This window comes from Schistocerca gregaria, chromosome 4, assembly GCF_023897955.1.
Source record: "Schistocerca gregaria isolate iqSchGreg1 chromosome 4, iqSchGreg1.2, whole genome shotgun sequence".
Taxonomy (NCBI): domain Eukaryota; kingdom Metazoa; phylum Arthropoda; class Insecta; order Orthoptera; family Acrididae; genus Schistocerca; species Schistocerca gregaria.
Genome location: NC_064923.1, coordinates 198,651,232 through 198,664,307, shown reverse-complemented (window position 1 = coordinate 198,664,307; position 13,076 = coordinate 198,651,232). Strand labels below are relative to the sequence as shown.

Sequence of the window (13,076 nt, the reverse complement as noted above, 5' to 3'; positions counted from 1 at the left end):
AGCACATGGAAGTTACGGTGTAAATTTCAGGTCTGCAGGTCAAATATTTTGACATATATGGTTATTTTGGGGTATCAAAACATAACAATCTCATACTTCTATGAACTTTAATACTTTTCCGATTTTATGTTTTTTGTGGTTAGAGTACGATACAAAATTAATTCTGTGAAGGTTGAATTTCATTCATTTATTGGTCGAGTTCACATAGAAGTAATAATCTATGTTGTCCTATATTGCCTGTAAATGTATGTCAAGTGGGACCAAACAGTTCAATGGTAAATGTACACTAGTTAGGAACTTGCAGATTAAGTTTTACATTAACTTTTTGAAATACCTGTGGTTACAGACGTACCAAATAAAAATAAAAATCTGCATTTCATAACACGAAAAAATTGGAATTAGATTGTGATAGAAGACTCTCCCGTTAAATCTTTGGTGCTATCATACTTATCTGTAGCATAGGCCTACACGAAGTACTACAGGAAAAACATATTACCTGACGATACTGCCATAATCTGTTTTAATGAGACAGAGGTAACAAGTTGGGCCAAAACTATTTAGGCCTATATAATTATTGGAATGGCTTTCTGTTAATTGTTTTTTTAAAATAAAATATTGAGGGTCTTCAGCAACAGTTAGGCCTACTTGTATTTAAATTCTTTCAAGATTTCAATACAGTCAATAAATCTTTTAACATTTTCTACAAGTCTGCTATGTAGGATGAATGAAAAAGACTGTGGGATATATGCTTTATTTCACTGAAATAACAGTATGTTCCATTCAGTCCATCAATATGAAGAAAACTTTGGAAAAGTTAAACTAAGAAAAGGAGTGTAGGAGTGCATAGTTTCCTGGCCAATGCACTAAGAGAAAGAAATTACTTAAGAAAAGGAACACCCTAATATGTTTCAGCTTAAATGCTTGAGGTCTAATCAACAGACAAGTAAGAATTGTAACAACTTTCCATCCATTTTTCTCACTACCATTGCAATATTCAAATCCAGTTGTTGTCTTCAGTTCAGAGACTGGTTTTGATGCAGCTCTCAATGATTCTCTATACTAGTCAAACTTCATCTCCGAGCAACTACTTTACCCCTTTGAATCTGCCTAGTGTATTCATCTCTGTTTCCCTCTACGACTTTCATCCTCCCTCCAATACTAAACTGGTTATCCCTTGATGCCCCAGAACGTGTCCAACAATATAGACAATTTTACTTTATCACAATGACAACGATTTATTCAAAGGGTCCTTATCACAATGTCGTGCTAATTTATTTTCTGTTATGACATGCAAGCTTTCATTCGTGTTTGGTGCGTCTGCAACCATCGGTATTTCAGAAAGTTAATGTAAAAAACAATTTTCCTGACTAGTTTGTGTGTTTCTCAGGGTGGAGCAAAATATGAACTATGCCAGCAATTCATTTTTTCCTGCTCGGTTTGGTATTTAGCAGAATAATCTAATAAAATAAAATGTTTCTATTCGGATGCTTTTAGCCGGATTTATCACAATATCAGTTACTTAATTTACAGAATGTACGTAGACGATTATTAACTACAAATCTCTTCACATAGAAGTATGTAATAGTTAACACTCACATTATAGTCTTCCTTTCCTTGGTAGCCCTCATGAGGACGTGTTCCAAACAATGTCTTCGCTATATCCATTGTCTAAAAGTTTGAAATTAAAACTGCCTATTTGTACTTCACGGATGAGAAACTGCACGATCACCCACACATAAGATGACAACAACGAAATGATTTACAGTAAAACTAAAGTGCCTCTAGTCAAAATTTAATCATGCTACTGTCACGACTCATTCTGATGTTACTGTCCTGCCTTCACCCTCTGTTAATGAAAACATATGGTTATATAGGCACCACCTGTCAAATCTCTTAAGCCCACAAAATTCAAAACATTTACTGCCCCATGGCAAAGATATTACAAGTTGACAAACCACTTTTTTTGAAAAAAAAATAAATTCTCCTTTTCATTGCATAAGCAGTCAGACAAATCATAGGATTTTATTTCGTTACAGTTTTCTACTGTTATGGACAGAAATTCATACATATGACATATACGATGCTGTGTCGACGCCACCACAGTTCATGTTAGTGACGCCACCTCTAGGTGGCTTTGGCTTTCTACTGTCAAGAAGCAATGAAATATCTTTATGTTTTCCTGTTGACCTGTTAGCTTTGTGAACAGTGTGTTCAACCACGTGTGTTTTGTTGTGTTTACAGCTTGTGTGAGAATTTATTGAGTACAGAATGACTGCTGTAAGTTTTATCGAGTTTATTTTTTTCTGATAGTTTGAAATGCTCAACTGACTTAATTCAGTATTATTCCTTTGGTTGCCATTTTTGTCAGTGTACGTGGGGCAAGTTGTATTACCGGCGATGGGTGTGTAATGTCGTAATTCGACTGCTACTTAGCATTTCACGATATATTTCGCGTTGTCTGGTTCAGTCATTTTTTACGTGATGCGTAGTCTTACTATAAAAAGTTCATAAAGGAAACTGATGATGGGGAAGCCGGGGAAAACTCACAGCCGAGCTCCCTTGATTTGAATACCTTGATTCCAATTATTATTTTTAACAGATCCGTGCTGTCATCTGCGGACTGCCATTACACTTTGTGTATATGTTCACATACATGTATCGTCGATATTTTGAGAACAGAGAATAGCCAGTAATTGGAATAAATAAAATAAAGCGATTTTGGGTATCACTACATATACGATTGACTAAAGTGAAAGATACATTCATTTTCTATTTCAGTAATGTTCACCACCTGGTAATGTTCACCATACGTAAGCAAATTTCTTTTCCTTTGTTTTTAGTGCCTCTGAGTTTGATAGACCGTATTCTACAGCAGTGCAGCTCAGTGATGATGAATATCAATAGAGCTGTAGCTAGATACCTGCATGTAGAGATACAGTGCATTCAGTGAAGACTTATTGTGGGTGTTGTGTTAGGATATGGCAAGACCATTTTAATTTATTGTAAATATGAAGGTATAAAATTTTTGAAACGTAGGCCTATTCTTGATGTATGCCTTGATCATTGAATTGTAATCCTATGTCCTCTTGAAGTTTTTGAGACCCATGGAAAGGAATGTAGTGTGTGCTTTGGCAGGGGGCTGGGTTTCAGCTGGAAGGTCATTAGGAAAGTGTGAGAGACCATGTACAAAACTGTGCAGCACTCTTGTAGGTACTTTTCCCCTGCCAGAAGCAGCTATTTGTACAATCTCCATGATTAAGTGGTACCCTTTGTTTTCTATCAGTTAGATACAATCGAAGCCACATTTCTACCTTGTCACGCAAGCTGTAAAAGACTACTTTGTAAGGAGAATCCCATGGTCCATTATCTTATTCTCTAAAGTTGTTGAATGAAGCAAATTTAGCCCATCATTGACATCTTGTATTTTGAAATGGGCACCTCTCATTGTGTAATTGTTAATACTTCTGAAAATTGCCTATTTGAGTCTGTCAGAAATGCTTATTTTCATTTTGCTGTCATTTCAGCTAAGGTGCAAAAAGTTGGCTTACTTCTGTCAGAAGATCAATAATAATATCACACCTTGCATTGCTTCAAAGTGGTTGTACTACTCCCAAGCACAATGTCTAGCAATATTTCAAAATAGCAAAGATTGAAAAAGTTCTTAAAATCTTTGTACTGGTCAGTGGAACAATTATTAGAAATGTGAATATGCTTCATCCTGTGAGGGTGTGTTGTTTTTTAGCTTGACTAGTTCAAAAAAACAAAAACAAAAAAAGAAGAAGAATTCATCCACTGCTACTGCATTATGTATGTAATCCCTGATGACACAATTGATAATACAGTAGATGGTGTATGTTAATCTTTTCTTACCCTTGTAATAAATGGCAGTAAATGAGTGCTTTACAACAATGTCCATGTATGTAATTATCTCAAGTAGTTTGTTCTCTGGACTGTTGCAAATGCTAACTTATCAAAGTAATCTCAGTAATAGTAATGTAATGATAAACAAGAGTCAAAACTTTTGTTGTTAGTTCTTCTGTATATTCTGTCAATTGTGTAGTTTCAAGCGTGTCCTGATCAGTGTGAATCCAGCAGGTACTGGATTCGCATTTGGGAGGACGACAGTTCAATCCCGCGTCCGGCCATCCTGATTTAGGTTTTCCATGATTTCCCTAAATCACTCCAGGCAAATGCTGGGATGGTTCCTTTGAAAGGGCACGGCTGACTTCCTTCCCCGTCCTTCCCTAATCCGATGACCTCGCTGTTTGGTCTCTTCCCCCCAAAACAATCCAATCCAGGTAAATGTCCAGTGAGGAGGACATTTATAAATGGGCATTTGCTCAGGAATTTGGCCAAAGCAGTTCAAAATGCACAAAATATGGGTATTTATAAAAAGGTACTTTTTAATGTTTTTACTGCTAGAAAGTGTAATTTACCAGTTATAATAAGAGATTAGCTGATATTCCTGATATGTTGCTAAGAGCTATTTATCATTTATAAAGTCATTTTTCTATTCTCTCTTACTCTGTGTCTGTCTGCATTCTTGGCTGCTGTGCATTTGTTTTCATCTATAAACCGCTTTTCCTCCTACACCTTTAGTAATATGAACAAATCCCTTGTTTTAATCCCTTTGATGATCTTAGAGTCAACAGTCATTGTTACCCAAATCAGGTGATTGTAATCAAAGCGATTAAGACATTCAGAGAGCAGTGTGTAAACTCTTCGATGACTACCATAGCAGAATATTGTCAAATGATCTTTCAATAAGCCCAAACGAATTCTGGTTGTTTGTAAGGCTGTTTAGTGGCACCAAAGTAAGTTTCTAGTCACTGATGAATGAGACAGGAACTGAAATTGAGGGTAACAGAGAAAAAACTGAGATGTTTAACGCTTTTTTCAAATGTTCCATTACAAAGGAAAACCCAGGAGAATTGTGTCAATTCAATACTTGTACCACTGAAAGATGGGTGAAATAAGTGTTAGTGTCAGTGGTTGTGACAAACAGCTGAAATTGTTAGAATTGAACAAAGTTCCAGGGCCCAATGGAATACCTATCAGATTCTATACTGAATTTGCGGCTGTGTTAGCCCCTCTTCTAACTATAATCTGTCATAAATCCCTCAAACAAAAAAGTCATGCCCAGTGGTTGGGACCGAGCGAGGTGGCGCAGTGGTTAGCACACTGGACTCGCATTCGGGAGGACGACGGTTCAATCCCGTCTCCAGCCATCCTGATTTAGGTTTTTCGTGATTTCCCTAAATCGTTTCAGGCAAATGCCGGGATGGTTCCTTTGAAAGGGCATGACCGATTTCCTTCCCAATCCTTCCCTAACCCGAGCTTGTGCTCCATCTCTAATGACCTCATTGTCGACGGGACGTTAAACACTAACCAGCACCCAGTAGTTGGAAAAAAAGCACAGATGCCACCATTTACAAGAAGGTCAGTAGATGTGCTCCAAAAAACCACTGTCCACTATCCGTAACACGGATTTGTTGTAGAATCGTAGAACATAATGAATTATCTCAAACAGAGTGACCTCTCCATGCCTACCAGCATGAAATCTGAAAACATTGATCATTTGAAACCCAAGTCTCACTTTTCTCACATGGCACACTGAAAGCTTTGGATCAAGACAATCAGGTGAATACAGTATTTCTTGATTTCCAAAAAGCATTTGACTCTGTACCACATCTGCACATATTGTAAAAATGGGGTATCAAGTGAAATTTGTGATTTGATTGAGGATTTTTTCACAAGGAGGACACAGCATGTTACCTTGGATGGACAATTGTTGTCAGATGTAGAAGCAACTTTGGATGTGCCCCAAGGAAGTGTGTGGGAACCCTTACTGTTCATGTTGTATATTAATAACCTTGTGGATAATATTGCACTTTTTGCAGATGATGCAGTTATCTGTATTGAAGTACTGTCTGAAAGTAGCTGCAAGAGTATTCAGTCAGATACCTTCTTTGGTTCCATTTCTAAAGACTCTCGTAGATAGGGGTCTAAAGCTCGCACCACCTACATTCATACTAAAATATCAACTTTCGATAGGGTGCCTTTATGAATGGTATCCTTTAACATACAAGTCCCTGCTTTAGTACATGTAAACAACGTTTTCTACCAAATAAGAGTCTGTTGCTCATTAGATTTTTACATACATCAGGTGTCAGCTGTATTTTTTTGAAATGGTTGAAAATTCATTGTGTGACTTGGAGAGGCCCATCTTCAATAAAATCATAATTTTATGGACACAGTCAGCCAAGAATTGTTAACATGGCACATGACCCTATTGTCTTCGTGTGCTTTTAGTTCAGTAGCCTTTTTTCTTCTCTATCAAAATATATGCATCTGCAAAATTCATGAAAATGTTTCGGGTGCCAAATTTTGGGTATTTTTGCGGGACCGTATCTCAGCTGTATGTTCTTTAATCTATTTTATATTGCTGGGTTTACGAAAAGTATTCTTTCAGCATCAGAGGCTATATATTTCAATTTTAGACCCAAGCATGCTAATGGAGAAAAAATTTCGCCCAAAGTTATTATTTATGGCTTCTTATAATATCAGGAAGGTTTGGTTTATTTATTTATTCCTTCAGTGATCATCTTGCAGTGATACTGGATTTGTTATCATAATACAGTGGAAGTAAATACACACATCAAAAAAAAGTTTTACATCACTTCAGTTGTGAGAGTTCTGGAACCTGTACAGAAAATTGGACTAGAGATTAACATAAACATCATTCCCACTTTTATTTATTTATTATTTTTTTTTTTTTTAATTGCTCATGAAAACCACACATCGCATGTTGCACCATCAAACAGCAACAACCTTCACAGATGGTGGTCCAGATTGCCGTACACACCAGTACCCCTAATACCCAGTAGCATGTTCTCTTGCATTGATGCATCCCTGTATTCGCCGTGGCATACTATCCACAAGCTCATCAAGGCATTATTGATCCAGATCGTCCCACTTCTCAATGGCAATTCGACATAGATCCCACAGAGCAGTTGGTGGGTCACGTTGTCCTTAAACAGCCCTTTCCAATCTATCCCAGGCATGTTTGATAGGGTTCATGTCTGGAGAACATGCTGGCTACTCTTGTCGAGCGATGTCATTATCCTGAAGGAAGTCATTCACAAGATGTGCACGATGGGGGCACGAATTGTCATCCATGAAGACGAATGCCTCGCCAATATGCTGCCGATATGGTTGCACTATCAGTCAGTTGATGGCATTCACGTATCATACACCCGTTACGGCACTTTCCATGACCACCAGCGGCGTACGTCGGCCCCACATTTTGTCACCTCAAAACAGCTGGGAACCTCCACCTTGCTGCACTCGCAGGGCAGTGTATCTAAGACATTCAGCCTGACCGGGTTGCCTCCAAACATGTCTCCGGCAATTGTCTGGTTGAAGGCGTATATGACACTCCATGGTGAAGAAAATGTGATGCCATTCCTGAGTGTTGCATTCAACATGTTGTTGGGCCCATCTGTACCACACTGCATGGTGCCGTGTTTGCAAAGATGGACCTTGCCAGGGATGTTGGAAGTGAAGTTGCGCATCATGCAGCCAGATGCGCGCAGTTTGAGTCATAACACGACCTCGTGTGGCTGCACAAAAAGCATTCTTCAACATGATGGCGTTGCTGTCAGGGTTACTCTGAGCCATAATTCATAGTTAGCGGTCATCCACTGCAGTAGTAGCCCTTGGGCAGCCTTATCGAGGCATGTCATTGATAGTTCCTGTCTCTCTGTATCTCCTCCATGTCCGAACAACATCGCTTTGGTTCACTCCAAGACACCTGGACACTTCCCTAGTTGAGAGCCCTTTCTGCCATGAAGTAACAATTTGGATGCGATTAAACCATGGTATTGACCATCTAGGCATGGTTGAACTACAGACAACACAAGCCGTGTACGTCCTTACTGGTGGAATGACTAGAACTAATCCGCTGTTGGACCCCATCCGTCTAATAGATGCTGCTCATGAGTGGTTGTTTACATCTTTGGGTGGGTTTAGAGACGTCTCCGAACAGCCAAAGGAACTGTGTGTGTGATACAATATTCACAGTCAGTGTCTATCTTCAGGAGTTCTGGAAACCGGAGTGATTCAAAACTTTTTTTGATGTGTAGTTCAAAAATATACACAAACCAGAATATGTAAGTATGCTCTTATGAGAATAAGACGTGGTTGACCATGGCCTTGGTGATGGAACCTCCTGCCATTTGCTGGAAACTACTTAGTAAAACCTAAATTAGTTGGTCGGGCAGAGTTGACTTTGTGCTTCCGAATATGAGGTTCGTGTTCTAACGACTGCTCTATCTCATTCAGTTGATCCCTGTTGTACACTGTTGTTTGATGTAAACACAGATTTGCTCTTCATTGTTTCATATGTTGAGGACACATGCTGGTGACTCCAGAGCTATAAACTTGCTCCTTCACCCCTTCTACTAACTGAAGTCAGTGACTCCAGGCCTGTAAGCACTAGTCCCCCTAGCCCCATGCATGTCTTCATGTCCTGCTCAGTCCACCTGAAAAACTCCCCCCATGATGAGAGAGAAGTTGAATTCAGGTGATAAAGAAAACCTTACTAATCATGCACTACAGATCTTGGCACAGGATTTTCTTGCAAAAGCATTATAGTTTTGTAACATGATAGGGTTTGTTATTATCCACTTTCATTATTAACCACTACTCTGAGTCCTCTTAAGTAATATTTAACTGTAGACTATGCATTACTTCTGAAGAGTATGTTAGTTGCATTTTCAAACATGTATGTCAGTAATCTTTTTTATTTCCTTTCGCACTTTATAATCCAATTTTATTCCCTGATAGAAAATGCTGTTTTGAGTTTTTTGTCTATTGTTTTCTGGGAATTACCGAAAGTTGTGATTTCACCGTTCTGCTGTGATCTGTAACATCATCAAGATGAGAATGACAGGCACCTCTATTTCAAGCATATACAATATGGCAACATTGGCACCACTCATTACACCCAGAAACAAACATAAATAAAATGCGAAATATTTAACTAAAGGGAGGGGTCTTGGGTAGGGACAAACTAAATATAGGACAGTAAGAATAACACCACCATTCCAAATCAAATATTAACCCAAAAAATCAAACATTTTCAGCACAAGGTCAATCCAAATGAAATGGTCCAATAAAAATTAATTTGGTTGCTTGATAATTTTCAAATATTTTAATTTTTTATGTGTGATTACCTTTCACCTTTACTGAATGGTGGCCATTTTCGTTTGTAAGCGCGCAATGATATTTCAGTTAAGAGACGTTAGCAAAAATATGAATATCTCTGCACTGGGTTAAGTTACAAAATTGCAATTGACACGATTGTTTTTATAAAAATGTCCTCTACAACACTGTCTATTACACAAAATACCCTAAATATAATAGTAAACAGCCAAAATGACCGCCAAAGTTTGGTATCCAAATTTTCAAAAATCTACTTTTTAGGCCCAAAAATAACAAACAAGGAGTGATTTATGAGAGTCTATATTTTTCCTATAGTTACATATCATACACTAGTAGCCTCATTTAGAACAATAACGCTTACAAATGTTTCCTTATTTTTTTATGAATTTTTGAAATTTGAAAATTTTCATTTTTTGTAAAGTTTGGGGTTAGTTATCTCAGGTGAAACTGAATATAAAAATATGGGTTTTGCACTGTTTGTACACCTATATGATAGCAGCGTACAGTAAAAATTTCAACATTGATATTTGACTGTGAACAAAGATATGAATTTTTGAAAATGAAGAAATGATTTGCATTACAACTGATCTTATGGCTGTTGTCTATTCATGTGTGATATTGGCAGGATATAATCAATTATTATTGAAGTAAGGTACTGAATTATATACAAAAAGTGGAAACATCACTGAAATTAACATTTATATTACTCTGACATACTTTAAGTAGGCTAAATATTTTCAATTAACATCCTTTGACATGCGACTGTTCCTAAACCTGGTGGTGAATGTTAAGAAAACTTAATTCTTCAGACAGCGTCTGTGATATAGAATAAGACCTCCCAGTTGCTGTGGTAAGTTTAAGCACTGAAAGTTTCCTTAAAACATTTTTCATTTGTATCCAAACTTTGTCACTAGTAGATTTCTTGAATGATGTTCTTGGGCCAGCAGGGTGGTAAATATGCACAAAAACATCATTGTTTTCCAAACCTTTCCTTTCCGAACCTTTTCTTTCAAACTCTGCAAGCCACCACTGTCTCCATCATACACACATGCCACTACGTCATTCAACGTTAAAGACAGATGTAATTTTACTTACACAATGATCCTCGTAAATTTCGGTTTCTGATATTACATAGCATCGAGCTAAGTTTTCTGCAATGCCAAGGAATTTGTGGAAATGCCTTGTTCCTTTTATTGCTGTACAGTTTTCAAATCTGGTTTGAAGTGTTGTTTTCATTTGCGAAACCACTTCTCCTTTCTTGATCAGAAAATAGGTAATGCCTTTAATATTATCCTTGCAAAAGACGTACATGTCCTGTACTGTGAGAATTTGGTCTATGGTTGGTCTTTGTAGACCAGCTTTACTTACTTCACGTTTTGTTGTATCTCCTACTCCGTCACATACATTTTTACCATGGTAAGATGCAAAAAAAAGTGCCTTTCAGCCTCATCCCAAAGTCTACTTTGTGGTTGCACAGATTTGAAAAATTCTTTTTGTTCTTATACTACCACTTCCATCTGAAAAATATATTAGCTTCTCAACCTTGTTAAAATTTTCTTGTATGTAATTTATTACATACTTTTGAAACACATGTCCAGCTGAAATGTTGTGCTCCAAGTAGTCACTTAGGGTGCAAATTGAAGAACTACAAACTTCATCTTTCTCATTTCTAAAGTAGAGAATAAATGGATGCACTGTTGCCTGGTCATTGACCCAGTGGTACCATTGTATTGCATCCTGAATCACATATGTAAAATTTTCTGCAAAATCAGCTAGCACTATGCATTCAGTTTCATGAAGTTGTGCTTTTTTGTCCTTCAAAAACTTACTTTGGGTTTTAGAAACATAGTGGTGACTTTTGAGATTTTGTAAGTTATCAATTAAAGATTCCAAGTACTCTTCCTGAGATCTAACCACTGTTATAATTTCTATCGTGTCAGTTGTGACCCACTGTTTGAGGGTATTACTGTCTGGCATTTCCTCGTCATATTCGTGAAACAATTCAGAAATGGTTTCCTTATCAGGTCATTTATTACACAGACTCATCATGCAATCATAACTGTTAGTGCTACAGACCATTAAATCTAGTAACTCTTTGTAGTTAATATCACTGAGTTTTCCACCTGTAATCATCAGTTTGACATTTTGATGATATAAACATGCACATATGGAGTGTGTCCCTGAGTATCCAGCCAAAATACACCACTTAGGGCAGAGGTCACAAAATTTGGACCTTCCAATTTTGCATTCAGGATGAGAATTTTTGAAAGCTACATAAAGTTCTTTCAAATTTGACAGCAATAGTCATTTCTGGGTCATTTCATGTCAGTTCAACCAGGGGTTCCAGCTCATCGTCTCGGATTTGACTGAAATTCAGTACACTAATTCTATCATGTGTGGAATACTCGTGTACAAAGTACTAGTTTCCCCTGCCAATTAGTTCCAGAATTATGACTTGTAAAAGAAAGTGGCATGACCCGCAAATTGCAACCCGCATCTGGCAATGTATCTTCAGACCCAGCTTTGGATCTTAATAACTTTGGAACTATTCCACACAGTCCAGTGAAACCCAGTAACACCCATTTAGAAAACACACTCCATGAATCAAAACACCAACAACATATTTCTAAGGGAAATTCCAAAATGTGATTTAAAAAATGTAATACGTTAAAAGGTAAATATTGTGCCAAATATAACTCACTCAAAAAGGGTATTAATTATTTTTGTGATAAGCTTAATGTGGTCTATACACACACAGAACTCATCATGCCTACATCAGTCACAAAAACTGAGTTACATGCACAGGAAAATACAAAAATTTGAAAAATTACCTGAAAAACATGGGTTTTCAAAGTGTGGTAGCACAAAAGGGACAAGTGGTATCGAAGCTAAATTTCACTCACTGCATAAGTAGGCCATAATGATTTATATCTTAAAATTTCAGCTTGTTATTGCAATACATTTGTGTACAATGGAAGTCGACAGATGTGTTTGGTGATGTGGTCATTGTTCCACAACACAATTTTGTAAAAAACATATCGTATACTGTTCTGCCTCTTCTTATCCTCTCCCACAACTGTTTAATCACTAAGCAACAACATATAGACAGATTAACACAACCTATATATTAATGTTTACTGCACCTCAACTGCTAAAAACCAGTAGACTGTGCTTCAAACAGAAGTTCTCGCACACTTTAGCTACAGTACTCTGTACATTGAGTGGCAAATTGTACTGTTTTCCGAAGGCTGTGGTAGTAACTGGAACTGTCATAAGAATATACTCAAAAGGAATCCAATGCCTGTCTGCCAAACATGGCCAATGAAATGATCTTGCTGGTCCTGCTGGTGCCATAAAGTTCACAAATACATCACCTTCTGCTTCACAGTACTCCGCAACACATCCTAAGTACCATTTGTCATCATAAACAGCAATAACATAGCAACCTGGTTGTATGTTACTGCTTTTGCTTGTCAATCCCGAGTCAGACACACCCTGAGGACACATGTTGTGCATGAACCTATAGTTATAAACGGACAGTCTGCTCATGTGCACATTGTCAGAGTCCGCTGGAGAGAAGTGATGATGGCTCCTTGTGCCTGCAACTGTTTTAACGTGTTCTAGTCTGCTTTTTAGCAACTTTTCGACTGATTTCACCTCAGCTTTCAAAACGTAGAATGATTGTATGCCAGAGATATTTTTCTGTATCCAGGTAAATAATTTAAGAGGTGTTAGAATGTAACATTCTGTAAGGTGCTGGAGACTGGCTCGTGATGCCATGCGCTTAATGGTAGCACCAATACCATCACATACATTTTTACCATGACTTGTTGCGAAAAAATTCCATTCTG

At 37.5% G+C, this 13,076-nt stretch overlaps 2 protein-coding genes across 3 annotated transcripts in view; one reads left to right on the top strand and one right to left on the bottom strand.

The window, feature by feature from the left end:
• Window positions 1–1,943, bottom strand: part of LOC126268141 (small G protein signaling modulator 3 homolog) — a 183,668-nt gene extending 181,725 nt beyond the window's left edge. The window contains exon 1 of the mRNA XM_049973672.1: window positions 1,597–1,943. Coding sequence (XP_049829629.1) covers window positions 1,597–1,665 — 69 coding nt within the window. The 5' untranslated portion in view covers window positions 1,666–1,943. The remainder of the gene's footprint in view (window positions 1–1,596) is intronic.
• A 228-nt stretch (window positions 1,944–2,171) lies between these two features.
• Window positions 2,172–13,076, top strand: part of LOC126268142 (nucleolar complex protein 3 homolog) — a 100,568-nt gene continuing 89,663 nt past the window's right edge. The window contains exon 1 of one of the 2 annotated variants that reach the window (XM_049973673.1): window positions 2,172–2,277. In XM_049973673.1, the coding sequence (XP_049829630.1) occupies window positions 2,269–2,277 (9 nt within the window). In that variant the 5' untranslated portion in view covers window positions 2,172–2,268. The remainder of the gene's footprint in view (window positions 2,278–13,076) is intronic. The other variant, XM_049973674.1, reaches the window with a different exon arrangement.